This window comes from Rattus rattus, chromosome 13, assembly GCF_011064425.1.
Source record: "Rattus rattus isolate New Zealand chromosome 13, Rrattus_CSIRO_v1, whole genome shotgun sequence".
Classification (NCBI taxonomy): Eukaryota; Metazoa; Chordata; class Mammalia; order Rodentia; family Muridae; genus Rattus; species Rattus rattus.
In genome coordinates, this window is record NC_046166.1 from 46,528,312 (window position 1) to 46,543,462 (window position 15,151).

At 44.2% G+C, this 15,151-nt stretch overlaps 1 protein-coding gene across 4 annotated transcripts in view; it reads left to right on the plus strand.

The window, feature by feature from the left end:
- The window catches only part of Mtus1 (microtubule associated scaffold protein 1), a 145,278-nt gene that overhangs the window by 101,987 nt on the left and 28,140 nt on the right, over window positions 1-15,151 (plus strand). For all 4 annotated transcript variants that reach the window (XM_032919464.1, XM_032919463.1, XM_032919465.1 and 1 more), the window contains one exon: window positions 9,609-9,823. In XM_032919464.1, the coding sequence (XP_032775355.1) occupies window positions 9,609-9,823 (215 nt within the window). The remainder of the gene's footprint in view (window positions 1-9,608; window positions 9,824-15,151) is intronic.

Below are 15,151 nucleotides of genomic sequence, written 5' to 3' on the forward strand. Positions count from 1 at the left end.
ACTATTTCCTCCCATGTGTTTGATTAGAAAAGGACACATTGTTGGGGACTGTTGTCATTGGCAAAATTAAAGACAGCACTGGTGTAAGTAGGCTTGATGTTACTGAGCAGTTTTTTAGGTCTCTAGAAAGATTGGCAAGTTCAAAGAATTAAGGTAAAAACAACCCAAAGGCCCATTAAAAAAAAACCAAAAAGCTACTGTTAAGATAAAAGTGTAGGCTTGGCATTGTGGTGCATGCTTTAATCCCAGCAGCAGGGATGCTGAAGTAGGCGTGTGTCTGTGAGTTCAAGGCCAGCCTGGTACACACAGCAAATTCTAGGATACTTAGAGCTATGTACAGACATAGTCTCAAAACCACCACCACCACCAACAACAACAACGATACCAATAGATAAGATTGAGATGTACCTCAGTTGGTTACCTGCCAGCCTACAATACATGGGGCATGCTGGATTCAGTCCCCAGAACTATATAGCCATGCATAGTGCCACATACCTGCTATCCTAGAGTTTTAGAGGTAGAGGCAGGAGGATTAAAACCTCAAACTCCTCCTTGAACACACAGAGAGCTTTATGTTTAAGCTAATGTTTGCTGACATAAGTAATCATGTTTTTGTGAGTCTGTATGAATTACTGCCACTGTTGACAGAACTTGTGGTGTGTGTGTGTGTGTGTGTGTGTGTGTGTGTGTGTCCGTCCAGACTCTCCTGTGTGTTGCAGGCAGTCTTTAGGCTCGATTGCACCTTGAGAAAATTACAAGTCAGGTGACTGATCTGAAGAGCAGGTGAGCTTAGGATGGGCTATTCTTGGAGACTCGGGGAGCAGAGTGTGAGAGAAGGTTCTAACACCTTCCTCACGTGCTGCTCCAAACTCCTCCTCTCCTCCTGCCTTTGCCCTCATTGAGCCTGTCAGTCTGATAGCTCCCAGATGGCAAGCCTGGGCTACCCCAGGGCCTCTTAAACTAACCGGCTATGTGGGCTTCCTGTTCTTTTCCTGCCTGTTCTCACAGCCTTGGTCCCCAGATTTGGTGTCATTGGGCCTCCTTCCTGACTTCTCTGCCTCAAGTTTGCCCCTTGAGATCTCCCTTCCTTTCACAGGGCCCGGCTCAGCACCATTCTGTTTCCTGTGAGATAAAATCTTGCACAGTTGCTCCTGTTTCTGTTCCCAGCAGCTTTCTTTTACTTTGGGATGGGTGGATGTGTTGATAGACACAGGCTTTGGGGGCCTTGAGCCTCTGCCTCTGTATTTTCTGGCTCTGTCTTCAGTTCCTGGCTACCTCCATTACTTACCTGTCTGCCACACGGGCAAAATCAGGTAAGACTCTGCCCCTCTACCTAGGACACACTCTGCTTACAGCCCCATCCCACGGTTTACATGACTCCAGTATCTGATTATAATGCCATTTAACAGCCCCAAGACGGGTGACACACTTCTGTCTGCTGCACAAGTTTCTGCTTAAAAAACAAAAACAAAAAGTCAGGTTCAGTTTATTTAGATGCATTCTGTAGACAGCTACAGAAGGAGCAGTAACCATTTAGATAACCATGGCGTATCTGGGCTCTCAGTTATGTTTGAAAACATTCCCACTGATTCTCATCTTAATACTTTAGTTTCATGATTGTTGCATGACAAAAAATCCCATCAAATGCTAAGGAGATGCAGACCGCAAAAAGCAAGTATATGGTGCTCCCATTAGAACTTTCAGATGTGGATTGGTAATAGTGTAGGAGCTGGGACCCATTGGGCTGTCTAGGCTGGTGGAGGTCCAGGTTGTCTTTCATTATCCCAGAGCAATGCTGTCCTCCGAGATGGTCCCTGCTGGGCCCCCAGTGTCTACTTGACTTCCCTTGTTATGGTAGATTGGACCATATCAAAGTTGGACATGACAGCAACCCAACAGGAGAAAAAGAGTCAAAAGAGCGGACCCAAGAGTGAGAGTCCCACTCATTCTTACAGTCAGGAATTCCATGAAGATACTAAGCTAACAGCTCTAATCTAAATACAGAGGACCGAGTGTAGACTCAGGTAGGTCCCATGTTTGTTGCTTCAGTCTCTGTGAGCTCCTATGTACCTTGCTTTGTTGGTTCAGAGGCCCTTGCTCTCCTCGTGTCTTCATCCCCTCTGGCTATTATGCTCCTGGCTCCTCTTCCTCCAGGTTCCCTGAGCTCTAAGGGGAGGATTTGATGCAGAGATCCCGTTTAGGTTATCTCCCACATAATGTCTGACTGACTGCATCTGTTTCCAACTCCTGCCAGAGGAAGCCTCTCCGATGATGACTGGAGAAGACACTGATCTATGAGTATGGAAGAATATCATATTAGGAGTCATTGTATTGATTGTTTTTTAAGACCAGCCATGTTTGATTTTACCCTAGGTCTCTGGGCCATCTAGTCTCTGATTCTTAGTCACCCAAGCAGTGTTGTGCATTGGTTACTTTTCCTCAAGTAACCCTCAAATCAGATATTGGTTGGCTACTCCCAAAAGTTGTGTGCCACCATTGCTGTAGCATATTTTGAGGGCAGAACAGATGGTAAGTCAAAGGTTGGTGTCCATGTTTATCTTTCAGTAGTCTGCAGAGTACCTACCTTTCTGCACCAAAGACACTAGAATATAGAGGTGGAGGCCCCATGTAGGCACCAGCCCTTACATTTCCAAGTTCAATGACTTGTATGGGTGTTGACCTTGGTTATAGGACCCCACCTTCAGGTATTAGAAGAGCAACCATTTGTCTTACCATAGCCTGTGTTTTGGAATTTCTATGGGACCCCCTTTGCTAACAACTCAGTTGAATGCAACCCAGTCCCACCACTGGTCATTGAGACTCCATTTTCCTGAGGAGTCCTAAGTAAGATTACCGCCATACATTCCAAGAAATTTCCATTGCACTAGGTTTCCAAATGTCTCCCAATTCCAGCCATCTCTCCCCCACTCTCTCCCTCCACTCCATCTTCCTAATCTCCTGCCCCCAGTCTGCTAGAGAAATCTATTCTTTTTTTTTTTTTTTTCTTTTTCTTTTTTTTCGGAGCTGGGGACCGAACCCAGGGCCTTGTGCTTGCTAGGCAAGCGCTCTACCACTGAGCTAAATCCCCAACCCTCGAGAAATCTATTCTAGTTCCACCTCCAAACCCCACTACCATACCTCTGCTCTTTACCTAACCTGATTCTACAGATTGTAACTTGGTTATCATTTACTTAATGTCTAATATCCATCTATAAGCAAGTTTATACCATATTTATCTTTCTGGGTCCAGATCTCTGGGTGATTTTTCTCTGGTTCATTAGCCTGCACATTTCATGGTGTCATTATTTTAATAGCTGAGTAATTCTCCATTGTGCCAATATACCACATTTGGTTTGTCCATTCTTCTATTGAGGGACATCTAGGTTGTTTCATGTTGTGGCTATTTTAAATAAAGCCACCATGAACATAGTTGAGCAAGTGTCCTTGTGGTGGAATGGAGTGTCCTTTGGGTATATGCCCAAGAGTGGTATAATTGGACCCTGATGTAGATCGATTCCCAACTTTCTGAGGAGCTGCCATATTGATTTCTAAAGTGTCTGTTCAAGTTTGCACTTGCACCAGCAATGGAGGAGTCTTCCCCTTGCTCCACATCCTCACCATCAGAAGCTGTCACTTGCGTTACTGATCTTAGCCATTGTGGCAGATGTAAGAAGGAATCTCATAGTTTTGATTTGCATTTCCCTGAGGTCCGAGGGTGTTGAACATTTCTTTAAGCGTCTCTCAGACATTTGAGTTTCCTCTATTGAGATTTTAGTTCTGCGACCCCTATTTTAATTGGGTTATTTGGTTTTTGAATATCTAGTTTCTTGATGTCTTTATATTTTGGATATTAGTTCTCTATCAGATGTGTAGTTGGTGAAAATCTTTTCCCATTCTGTAGGCGTACAGAAACTTTTCAGTTTTAAGAGGTCCCATTCATTGTCTATCTTAGTGACTGTACTATTGGTGTTAGGTTCAAGAAGTTGTCTCTTATGCCAATGTGTTCAAGCCCCAGTTTCTCTTCCGTCAGCTTCAGTGTAGCTGGTTTTATATTGAGGTCTTTGACCCACATGGACTTGAGTTTCGACACTGTGATAAATATGGATCTATTTACATGTATTACATACGGTATACATGCAGACATCATGTAGACCAGCACCATTTGTTGAAGATACTGTCTTCCAGTGTGTATTTCTGGCTTTATCAAATACCAGGAGTCGATATTGGTGTTGGATCAATGTCTGGATCTTAAATTCGATTCCATTGATCAACGTGTCTGTTTTTATGCCAATACCATGAAGGTTTTATTACTAATGATCTGTATAAGTACAGCTTGAAATCAAGGATGGTGAGACCTCCGGCAGTTCTTTTGTTGTTCAGGGTTGTTTTTAGCTATCCTGGGTTTTATGTTCTTCCTTCTGAAGTGGTGGACTGTCCTTTCAAGGCCTGTTAAAGAATTGTGTTGGATTTTTGATGGAGATTGCCTTGAGTGTGTAGATTGCTTTTGATAAGATGGCCATTTGATAAGATGATCATGGGAGATCTTTTCATCTACTGATATCTTCTTCAGCTACTTTCTTTAAAGACTTGAATTTTTTTAAAACACTTCTTTCACTTGGCTTAGAATTAGCCTAAGGTATTCTATTTGAGGCTATCATGAAAGGTGTGGTTTCCCTGATTCTTTTCTGTGTTCATTTGTCATTTGTATGTAGGAGGACTGCTGATTGTCTTTACTTTTTCGTATGTAGTTGCTTTGCAGCAAGTGCATTTCAGCAGAGTTCCCTGGTGGAATTTTGAGGGCCACTTATGTACACTATCATATCCTCTGCAAAGAAAAATACTTTGACTTCTTCCTTTCCAATATGTGTCCTCTTGATCTCCTTCAGTTGCCTTATTGTTCTAGCTAAAACTTCAAGAACTGTATTCAATAGACATGGCCAGAGTGGAGAACCTTGTCTTGTCCCTGATGTAGTGGAATTGTGAGCAGATGCTTTTGGTTAAGACTTTTTGGAGGCCTGCAAGGTGGCTCAGCAGGTAAAAAGCACCTGCCACTAAGCCTGAACACCTGGGCTCAATCCCAGGACCCACATCTTATACAAATCTGTGCATAAACAGTTTCGTTTTCCGGTTTGTGCTTTACCATTCTGAGGTCGTTAGTACTTGTAGACCAGAAGTGGCAGTGGTAGTTACTTTGTTGATAATTTTAATGTCTCAGATAAAGTGGATTCATTGAAGTCAAAACTTGATCTGTTAATACATTACATAGATATGATAAGCCAAACAGTTTATCTTTTTAAATACAGCCACATTATCAAAACAATAACATCCTCATCTGATAAACTCATAAGGGCACACCAGGAGAGATGGCCAAAGTTTGCTTCCTATTACGCTAAATTTGTCGCATTGCGATAATTTCATGTAACCAGTAAATCCCACAGGGCTCAGGGGAAGCCCTGTGTCTTTTCATGTTACAAAGTAACCTGTCTGTTGAGATTGGGGCACTGAGCATCACTGGAGATTTTCCTGTTCTCTCTCATCCTCTGGAATGGGGACAGGGAAGGACGTGTGAACTAGGTCATCAGCAGGATTGTTCTCCTAAGGGAGTACAGTATGTGGAGCGAAGATCGAGGTCACCATGTGCTTGTCCAGCCCCAGACTCAGGGCTCCCCACACAATGGAAGGTGTGTATTCTGAAAAAAATACATCGCGGTGTCATTTCCTCCTTAGTTGTCAATTTTGTTCAAGCCCTTAACAAAACCCGAGTTTAAACTCTTGTCTAGATTGCTCTAGGAAAGACTCTGGGTGGATTGTATTTTCTTGCTCTCTAAGTGTTGTGTAAAGATTTAAGGGCTTAGAATTAGTTTTAATGATCTTGAAAACAATTTTCTCTACTTGTTTTATATTAATATTTGTGTAGATAATAGTTGCCCCGTCATTTTAAGTTATAAAAGTGGGTGCTGAGGAGATGGCTCTGTGGGTAAAAGTACTCCTTCCTATGTATGCAAGCTTGAGAACTGCATTTCAAACCCTCCGCACTTAACATTAGAACCTGCCATGCATGCCTGTACCCCAACATTAGCGGGGCAGTACAGAGAGAGAGACCCCAAGAGCTCCCAAGCCCGGGCAAGCTAGCTGAGCCGGCAAGTATAAGGTTCAGTGAGAAATATGGCCTCAAGGAAATGAAGTGGAAAGAGGCACTGGGTGTCCTCCTCTGGCCTCAATAGTCCCGTGCATGGACACACAAACCCGCAGGCACATGCATACACACATTCACCCACAGCACAGACACACACGCATTTTTAAAGAGCGAAACATATGAGAGTGATTTGAACTGTCCTATTATGTGGCTTCTAGTCCTTAGCCCAAGAAGGTGAACACTGTTAGTTTTATATGCTGTACTTTGATGATGTATTTGTAAGTGCCCAGGAATACTAACGAATACTTCTCTAGAATGTTAACATAAAAGACTGACCTCGGGCTGGAGTTGTAGCTTAGTGCTGGAGTGACAAGTATGCAAGGCGCCAGTCTAATCCCTGACACTGTGGGGAAAAGGGAACAGGCGAGAGCTACCCCTCACACAGTCGTCCATTAGTTTCAGAAGTCTGATAAGTTTGCTACATACATTTTGATTGATTCTATATGTAATAATTTACATTGCTATTCAGCCCGATTTCCAGAGTGTATGAGGATAGCAGACGAGTTGGTCCCGAGAAGCTGTTTATACCTGCGCCAGCCTTACCTTCCTGACAAAGGAACCTTTGGCTGCTCTGGAGGCTATGGCAGAGGACTAGGAATTTGAAGCTCGCCTGGCCTACGGAGAGACGGAATCTCAAAGAAGAGAGGAAAAGAGGAAATATTCTGGACTGTAAAAACTGCCATTGTTCTTAACCTATTGTGTGGCAAATATAATTTCTTAGAATATTTTACTGGCTAATTTTCGGTCAACTTGACACAACCTAGAGTCATCTGAGACAAGGAAGCCTGGACTGGGAAAATGCCTCTGTAAGATCAGGCCGTGGGGCATTTCCATAATTAGTTCTTAGTTAGTGGGAGGGCCCAGCCCACTGTGGGTGGTGCCATCCCTGGGCTGATGGTCCTGGATGCTATAAGAAAGCAGGCCGAGCAAGCCAAAGGCAGTAAGACAGTAAGCAGCACTCCCCCATGGCATTTGGGCTTCTGCCCAATTGAGTTCCTGTCCTGACTTACCCCAGTGATGAACTGTTATGTGGGCGTGTAAGTAAATAACCCCTCCTCCCCAAGTTGATTGGTCATGGTGTTTCTTCACAGCAATTGTAACTCTAAAAGGCAACTGTTAAGGAACTGATACACAGAAAATATAGATACACTGTTAAATATTTATGGTTTTGTCATTAATACAGTAAGTGATTCATAATTTATTTTTCTGGCCTATTTTATCTTGGCAATATCAAGCTAAGTACGGTCTGCGTCTAGAGACGTGGCAGTTAGTGACAAGCAGCTTGGACACTCCAGCCAGTAAAGAATTTTCCTGGTCTCCAAGTGCCGTAGACACAGTGGGAATCTTAGTCCATTTTAAACTGAGGCTCACCAAACCTTAGGAACTGTTTCACTACCTAAAGCAGCCACAGGAAGCAAGGACACATTTACCTGATTCTTAAACTATTGTTTTGAATGTAACTTATACTTAAATATTATTTTTAGTGTAAGCAAGAACCATTGGTTCTTGGACCACTGTACAGATTGTGTCTCTTTCCTGTCTTCTAAGCACTCTTGGATGATGATAGTTCGTGGATCCTTGAAAAACGAGAGGAAAACTTGGCTGCTCAAAAAGTTCTGTCAAACTTGTCAGCGCTGAATGCAGACGGCGCCACGGGGACTGCTTGTCACAATAAGAAAACATTTATTTTCTTTTTTCTTTTTTTAGTTTTGTGTGCCTTTTCCTCCATGTTTGTTTTGATTGTTGGGCCTGTTTATTTCCAGACCCTAAGCAGTTACGCTTCCTGCTTTATCCAGAGCAACTTGACGTTTGGAATGCCTCCAACACGGAAGAGAAGATTTTCATTTAGAAACGAGTTATTCCCAGGGCACAGCATGGGAAGTGAACAATCTCTTCAAACTTAGATGAATCCAGACTAGTAGCACGTGTTTGAGAATTATTTTTTAATCATTCATTTTTACTACTTGGCGAACCAAGTTTGCACTTAATGTAAAAATGAAGCAATGTATTCAGGCATACAGTGCTTTGTACGGTAACCTTGGAGGAGCAAAGTGCGGGACCTCCGGTGTATATGCTGGTTCATTAGATTCGGAGTGACTTCTGCAGTGTAGACGACCATAGCAATAACCAGAAAGACAGCAAGGAGGACAACTCTGGGAGGCGTTTGTGGGAAAGTGAACAGGGGGAAGGTGGAGGGGGCTCCTGGGGAGTGGGAGGATTTTGGGGTGGGGGAGGAGGATCAGCAAATGTACCGTCGTCTATGAAATACTATAATGAAACCTGTTACTTAGCATGCTAACAAACAAAACAAATTTGCCCCTGTGTTTGGAGGCCCTGTGTCCGTGTGCATCCTCAGTCGGCTACAACACCTGAGTAGACCAAGCTGTCTTAGAACTCACAGAGATCCACCTGCCTCTGCCCACCAAGGGCTAGGACTAAAAGTGAGCCACCGTGCCCCGTCTAATGAATTTTTTAAAAAGGAAAATGCAGGAGGAAAGAAAAGCATTTCAAGTTCTTCAATAGTTTGAAAAGTTTCCCTGTGTGTATCCTATGATTTCTCTTTTAAAAATCTCTGCCTTTTCATCCTACCTTTTCACCTTCTGTTTGAAAACATGAAGGGATTTGAGCTGCACTACTGTCTAGTTTCAGCATCTGCTACTTCTCCAAAATGCAAAACCAGTTGAGAATATAGTGTGTCTTAGTTCTGCTTACTGTAAAATTGTCTTGTACTTTGTTCAGCCTGTGTCATGAATACAATGCCATTCTTATTTCTTTTGTCTCCCAGAATAATTTACTGCATTACTATGACATCAGATTCACATTACACACACACGCGCGCACACACACACACACACACACACACACACACACATGCACATGGGCACATATAAAAAGGTCATAAGCCAATCTCTCTGATGAACGTAGATGGAGAAATTCATGATGAAATACTAGCCAACTGAATTCAAGATCATATCAAAAACATCAAGATCATATCAAAAACATCATTCATTCTGTTCAAATTGATTTCACCTCAGAGATTTAGGGATGGGTCAGCATACAAGAATCAATAAATGTAATTCATCTCACAAATGGACTCAAAGACAGAAATCGCAGGATTACCCCAACAGACACAGAAAAAGGCCTTTGACTTTCAGATTTCTCTGCCAATGTAACTGGAAGAGTAAAAACTATGAAGTGGTTGGCTCATGTGCATAACTCCACCCTGAGAACTAAAGACATTGGCCTGTTTATGAATTCCCACCCATCCTGATCCCTGATCAACTCCAGCCTGCCTCAGTGTGCATGGTCCAGATGCTCTGTGTGGCGTAGAAGGCTGGTTTTGAACCCCTGTGGCAGGGGTTATACAAATTAGCCTCACACATCTTTGTGTCTTCTTTCCTTCCTCTTGCAGTTGAAAAAGGCAGGCAGAAAAACCCCAGAAGCCTGTGCATCCAGACCCAGACAGCTCCAGATGTGCTGTCCACCGAAAGGACCCTTGAGTTGGCTCAATACAAGACAAAATGTGAAAACCAGAGTGGATTTATCCTGCACCTCAAGCAGCTTCTCTCCTGTGGTAATACCAAGCTTGAAGCACTCACAGTCGTGATCCAGCACCTCCTGTCTGAGGTAAGGCTATCAACCCTGGCTGGTGGGGGGAGAGGATGCTCAGACTTGTCCTAGAGATATGTTTATGTTAATGACTGGACGACCTGGTCTCTCCTCCCTCCCACCCTCTTCCCCCGCCCCCCTCTCCACCCAAATCTGTGTCTGTGTGTGTGTGTGTGTGTGTGTGTGTGTGTATGTGTGTGTGCGTGTGTGTACACGTGTACATGCACGCACGCGCACCCATGTGTGTTTATGCTGGAAACTAGAGAAGAATCACATCATTTATTCCCTGGAAGCCATCTACCTTCATTTCCAGACAGAGTTTCTCACAGGCATGAAACTCTCCTAGTTGCTCATGCTGGCCACTGAGCAAATCCCAGAAATCTGCCTGTCCCGCCCGACATCCCCAGTACTCCAGTACACGAAACTGTGCCTGGCTTTTTAAAGGGTCCTAGAGGTGAAACTGAGGAATCTGCGCTTATGACCGAGCTATTCCCAGACCCCAAGCTATACTTTGATCACCCGTTCCACACTTGTGTCAGTCTCTAGCACGTGGGGTTACAATCATTTTCTGTTATCTTCCCTCCCTCTTCTTGTGTGTGGTGCACACGCGTGTGTACATGTCGGTGCAGGTGCCCATGCATGCAGAGGCTAGAGCAGGGTCCTCTAGCGCTGTCCACCTTACATTTTGAGTCACGGTTTCTCATTGAACCTTTAACGGGAAGTTTCAGTCAGGATGGCTGCTGGGGTAGTGGGTTCCCAGGATCCACCTGTCTTCATCTTCTAAGGCTGAAGTTCTGGGCCCTCCCTACCGTGCCTGGCTTTTTACGTGGGTATTGAGGATTTGAACTGGGGTCCGCTTGCTTTTACAGCAAGCACTCCTAACTGCTGAGTCATCTCCTACGAATATTTTCTTAGTGCTCCCCTTTCCCTCCCAGAGACTCTTCACTGGGAAGATGGTGGTGAAACGTTAATTATCTGTGCTATTTTATAAAACTCCAGACGTACAATAGTATGAAGGTTTCACTCCACTTACTTTTTTGTCTAAATTACATACACTTTCCCACATGGTGAATGCTTTGGAAAATGAAGTTGCCCTTCCTTCAAAGCCCATCCTGTTCCGACCCTGCTGATCACTGGGTTTGGACAGCTCCTTTGTGCTTCCAGCCTTTTCTCTGCAGTTCATCCCAAGCACTGCTAACAGTTGCATCTTGGCAGGGAAGTCCATCCTGTTGTCTGACCTCTAGTAGTTCTCCACCGTCCACAGATGATCTGATGTGGTCGACAGGACATTGAGCCTCTATAAAATAATCAGTGTGAATGGAGCAATAGGTGTCTTAAGTTTTTAAACACATGCTAGTTCAAGACTTAAAGATACACATATATTATTGATATTTTATGTTGATTAGATTGTATTTATTTGAGCCCAGTAAAAGACTATTAAAATTAACTTTTAAAAAATGTGCCCGCTGGCAAATTATTAAATTATGTATATTTGTTAGGAATGATTCAGATTTATTGGACTATAGGATTTTATAATTTGACATTAGTATCCTTTTAAATGTGACCCTCACTGCCCAATGCTAGCTGCGAAAGAACAGCAGGAGGGGGTTAGCATTTTGTTAGTAATTCCCGGCACTTAGTAAGGACTTATTTATCTTTTTAAATGCTTACCCTATCGATAACGAATGGGAATTTACAAATAAAATCAAAGCGCATAGTTCAGTGACTCCATACAGCAAGCATTGTCAATCCTGACCAGGCTTCCCCCAGATTCCTGCATGTTCCGACCTCCATATGGAAGCATCCGTGAGTCACGGCCTGCGCCCAGTGCACACAGACTGATTCTACGGACAATGAAGGTCCAATGCTAGCTGAATCAAGCAGGCAGTCCTTCCTTCCCTGGTCCTCTGCGGGCAAAGATCCAGGAATGCACTTGAGAAGGAAGTAGGAATCTCCCATCCGACTCTTAGCCTCTTGAGGGACCTCTTTTGGAAAGGGTATTCTACAGAGTATGCATATGTAGTGTTAACACAAGACATTTTGGCCCAGATGAAGTGGTCCCTACACCCAATCCATGTAGTTCATCAGTTGCTCAGTTGAGAAATGAATGGATGTAGCAGCACTTAATTACAATGGCCCTGGGTTTGGTATGCAACCTGGGTGACATACGATATACACTTAATGAGTTTCAAGAACTTTTTAAAAAGATCCATGGATATTTGGATCCATTGCTATTGGGTAACTAGAACATCCCGGCAGGAAGCAAGTGATGGAGCCGTAGCTCAAGCCATCATAGACCTGGTGAAGAGAGAGAGAAAGGAAGAGACCAGGCACAAACTATACCCTTTAAAGCCCCACTTTGAGTAACTTACTTCCAGTCAGGCTCTGTCTCCTAACAGCCCATTCAGCTCTGACCTCTAACCCACTACCGATGAAGTTAGCATCCTCATGGTCTCTCGGTAGGACCAGCATGCTGGGGTGTCAACTCTTTGGTGCCTGAATATTCCTATCCAAACCACCACCTTAATATCCAGCCCAGGAGCCCGCCTCCTTAAGGAGACCCCTGGGGCTTCTAGCTCTGCCCGCACTTTTACCTACCCTCTGGACTCCGCCAGGACCTCACACTTCCCTTTTGTTTTCTAGATGATAAAACTCCTCACTCTGTGCTTGTTTCTGCCTTAAAAAAAAAAAAAGAGTAGTATATTTTATTATTTTAGGTGTTTGCTACAAGTTAGCCTTGGCACCACTGATATGCAGTGCCCACAGAAGCCAGAAGAGGGACCTGGAATTACAGTTGTAAGCTGCCCTGTAGCTGCTGAGAACTGAACCTGGGGTCCTCTGGGAGAGCAAGCCCGTGCTCTTAACCACTGGGTCACTTCTCCAGAAGAAAGTTCACTGAGAGCAGAGTCTGCCTCCACTCCCTCCTTGTGAAACCACCCGACGAATTGTAGTTGGTGATTCATACAGTATCTGAGCGGACAAGTGAAGGGTAAGGGTGGGACGGCAGATACGTCTTACAGATGCACAGAGTCCCCATGCAGATGGTCTTCACTCCTTTCATTTTAATCCCTCAGCGAATGTTCGCTAGCTGTCCAGTGTGTACAAGGCACTGTTATGAAACGGCAGAGAGAGAGAAAGACTTGGATGGGGAAGTTGAGCAAGTAAAATCCCCTTAACCCTTTCCTTCTCTTGTGCCCACTGTTGAAACATTTGGACACTATTAGCCAGCATTGCTGTTTTTACCCTAGGGTCTCTAGGCATCTATCTTGGTGAGGTAAAACCAGTCCAGATAGGATTTTTGTTGTTGTTGTTTGCATATAGAATCTAACTAGGCCAGTACCTACCAAAAATAAGAAGTTAGGTTTTAAATGATGCTAACAGTCCACATCTCAGATTTAAAGGCGGGACTGGGGGGCAAGGTGTCCACAGTGCTAAAAGTACCATGTGGATGATATGAGGAAATCAGACGTAGCCACGTCCGAACTGTCTGATGCAGCTCGTTCCTGTAAAATGTCCCGTGTTGCTGATGCCATTCCATAGCCAGCAGAAGTCAGGCACACTGGTGGGCCGACAGCCAGCCACTAAGTGCTTGCCTGCATCCCGGCGACCCTAATTAAATTACGGAGAATCCCATCTTTTTTCCTTATAGCGTTTCATATATTTAATGCATGAGTATGAAAGCGTCTTTGTGTGGGTTCCCACTTTTCTCTCTAGTCTCACTGTGGGGGGGGGCTGGGGGGAGGGGCCTGCACATTATAGTGCAAAGATAATCAAATAAACCTCTTCTCTGGATTATAAATGGTTTATCATCTATGACAGAGACACTAACCTAAGCAGTGGGGAAAAAAATTTGTCTCTAGCTGCCAGAATGTATTTTATCATCTGGGAGTAAATCATAAGTACATTTAAAGGGCAAGCAACCCAGACAGTCATGCAGAAACTAACAGAATGTCTGCCAGAGTCTGGGCTCTATGGTCTGCATTTTTTAGTAGATCATAGTAAAGCCCTGGGTTTCCCATCGTCCTGCACTTGCCTCAGATGATGTCATCTGCTTTGATTGATGACCGAAGAATTGGTCCTGGACATTCCCCACCCCCACCCCTTAAGTACCAGGCTCCTTGAAGGCAGGAGCTATGTCTTAATTTTCTTACATATCATTATGGTATATGATATAGAATGTGCTTAGTTACATGAGTAATAACTCATGATTCCGAAAGATAAATGTCCCTTCTGGGTATCTGGGGGAAGGGATGCTGTCTCTGATACTTGGGTTCCAGAAAGTGTATGAAATGAGTCCGGTTAAGAAAGCCAGTCATCCGAAGAGGGTAGCATGGACAAGATCCTGAGGAAGGAAGGATAGCTTGAATAGAAGCTCTCAGGATGCTGAACAGGAAGGAGCTGGACAATTCTAGTCCATGGAAGCGCACACAGGCGGCCGCCCACTCATGTTTGCCACACGCATGTATATTGTGTTTGCTGAAGGAAGAACTCAGACTCATGTATAGAAGCTATCTGAGCTCCACCTTCAGTCCCCGTGTTTGTCGTCTTCAACAGGAGGCTCTTTAGAGAAGGGAGTTTGCACCCCAAAAGTATCGATTAACAGCCCTCTAGGGTGTAAAGAAACCCCTTCCACGCTTTAAAGAGGCAGGACTAGAGCAAAGGTGACACCAAGGGCAAAAGCCATTGTAAAGGAAGAGTCGACTGGCTTTTCTCCGCCCCCCACTTCCGGCCATTGAGACCCAGTGACAACTGACCTTGATGTCCTCTTGCTGTCTAGAGCTGGAGAAGGCTGAGGTTGGTTAAGGGAAGCGGGTTAGGACGCATGTTCACACTCACAGTGAAATCTGTTGCCTCCTGTAGCCCACTAATAAGCTAGCCACCCCTTGTGCATTTCTGGAGGGCGTGTGGCTTCCCCAGAGTACTTTGAAGATAAGCATCTGCGGCATAGTTTCTGCCATCTTCCTTTCAGTGCTTTTACCAAACACCCCCCCCCCCCAGTCCCCTTTGATTTGCAACTTGGCTGCTGTGGGAAAGGGGACTTTGAAGAATGTTCGCAGTTTCAGACTCACTGCGCATGTCTAATAGAGCTGTCCTCTGCTTTTCTCTCACTCCAGTGACCAAGTCTGCCATTTACCCAAAGCGCTTGAATAAAATTAAGGCTTGACATGACAGGGCTAGAATAGTCAGACTGTAGTGCCACGTGCCCAGAACTTGGGAGACTGGGGCAAAGGAAAGCAAGTGTGAGACCTGTAAGAAGGGCAAAGAGAAGAGCGTTATATCTGTGGGGTATGATTTTATTGTCCTCAAACTTTAGTCCTTGCATTACAAAAGCAATTGTCTACTTTT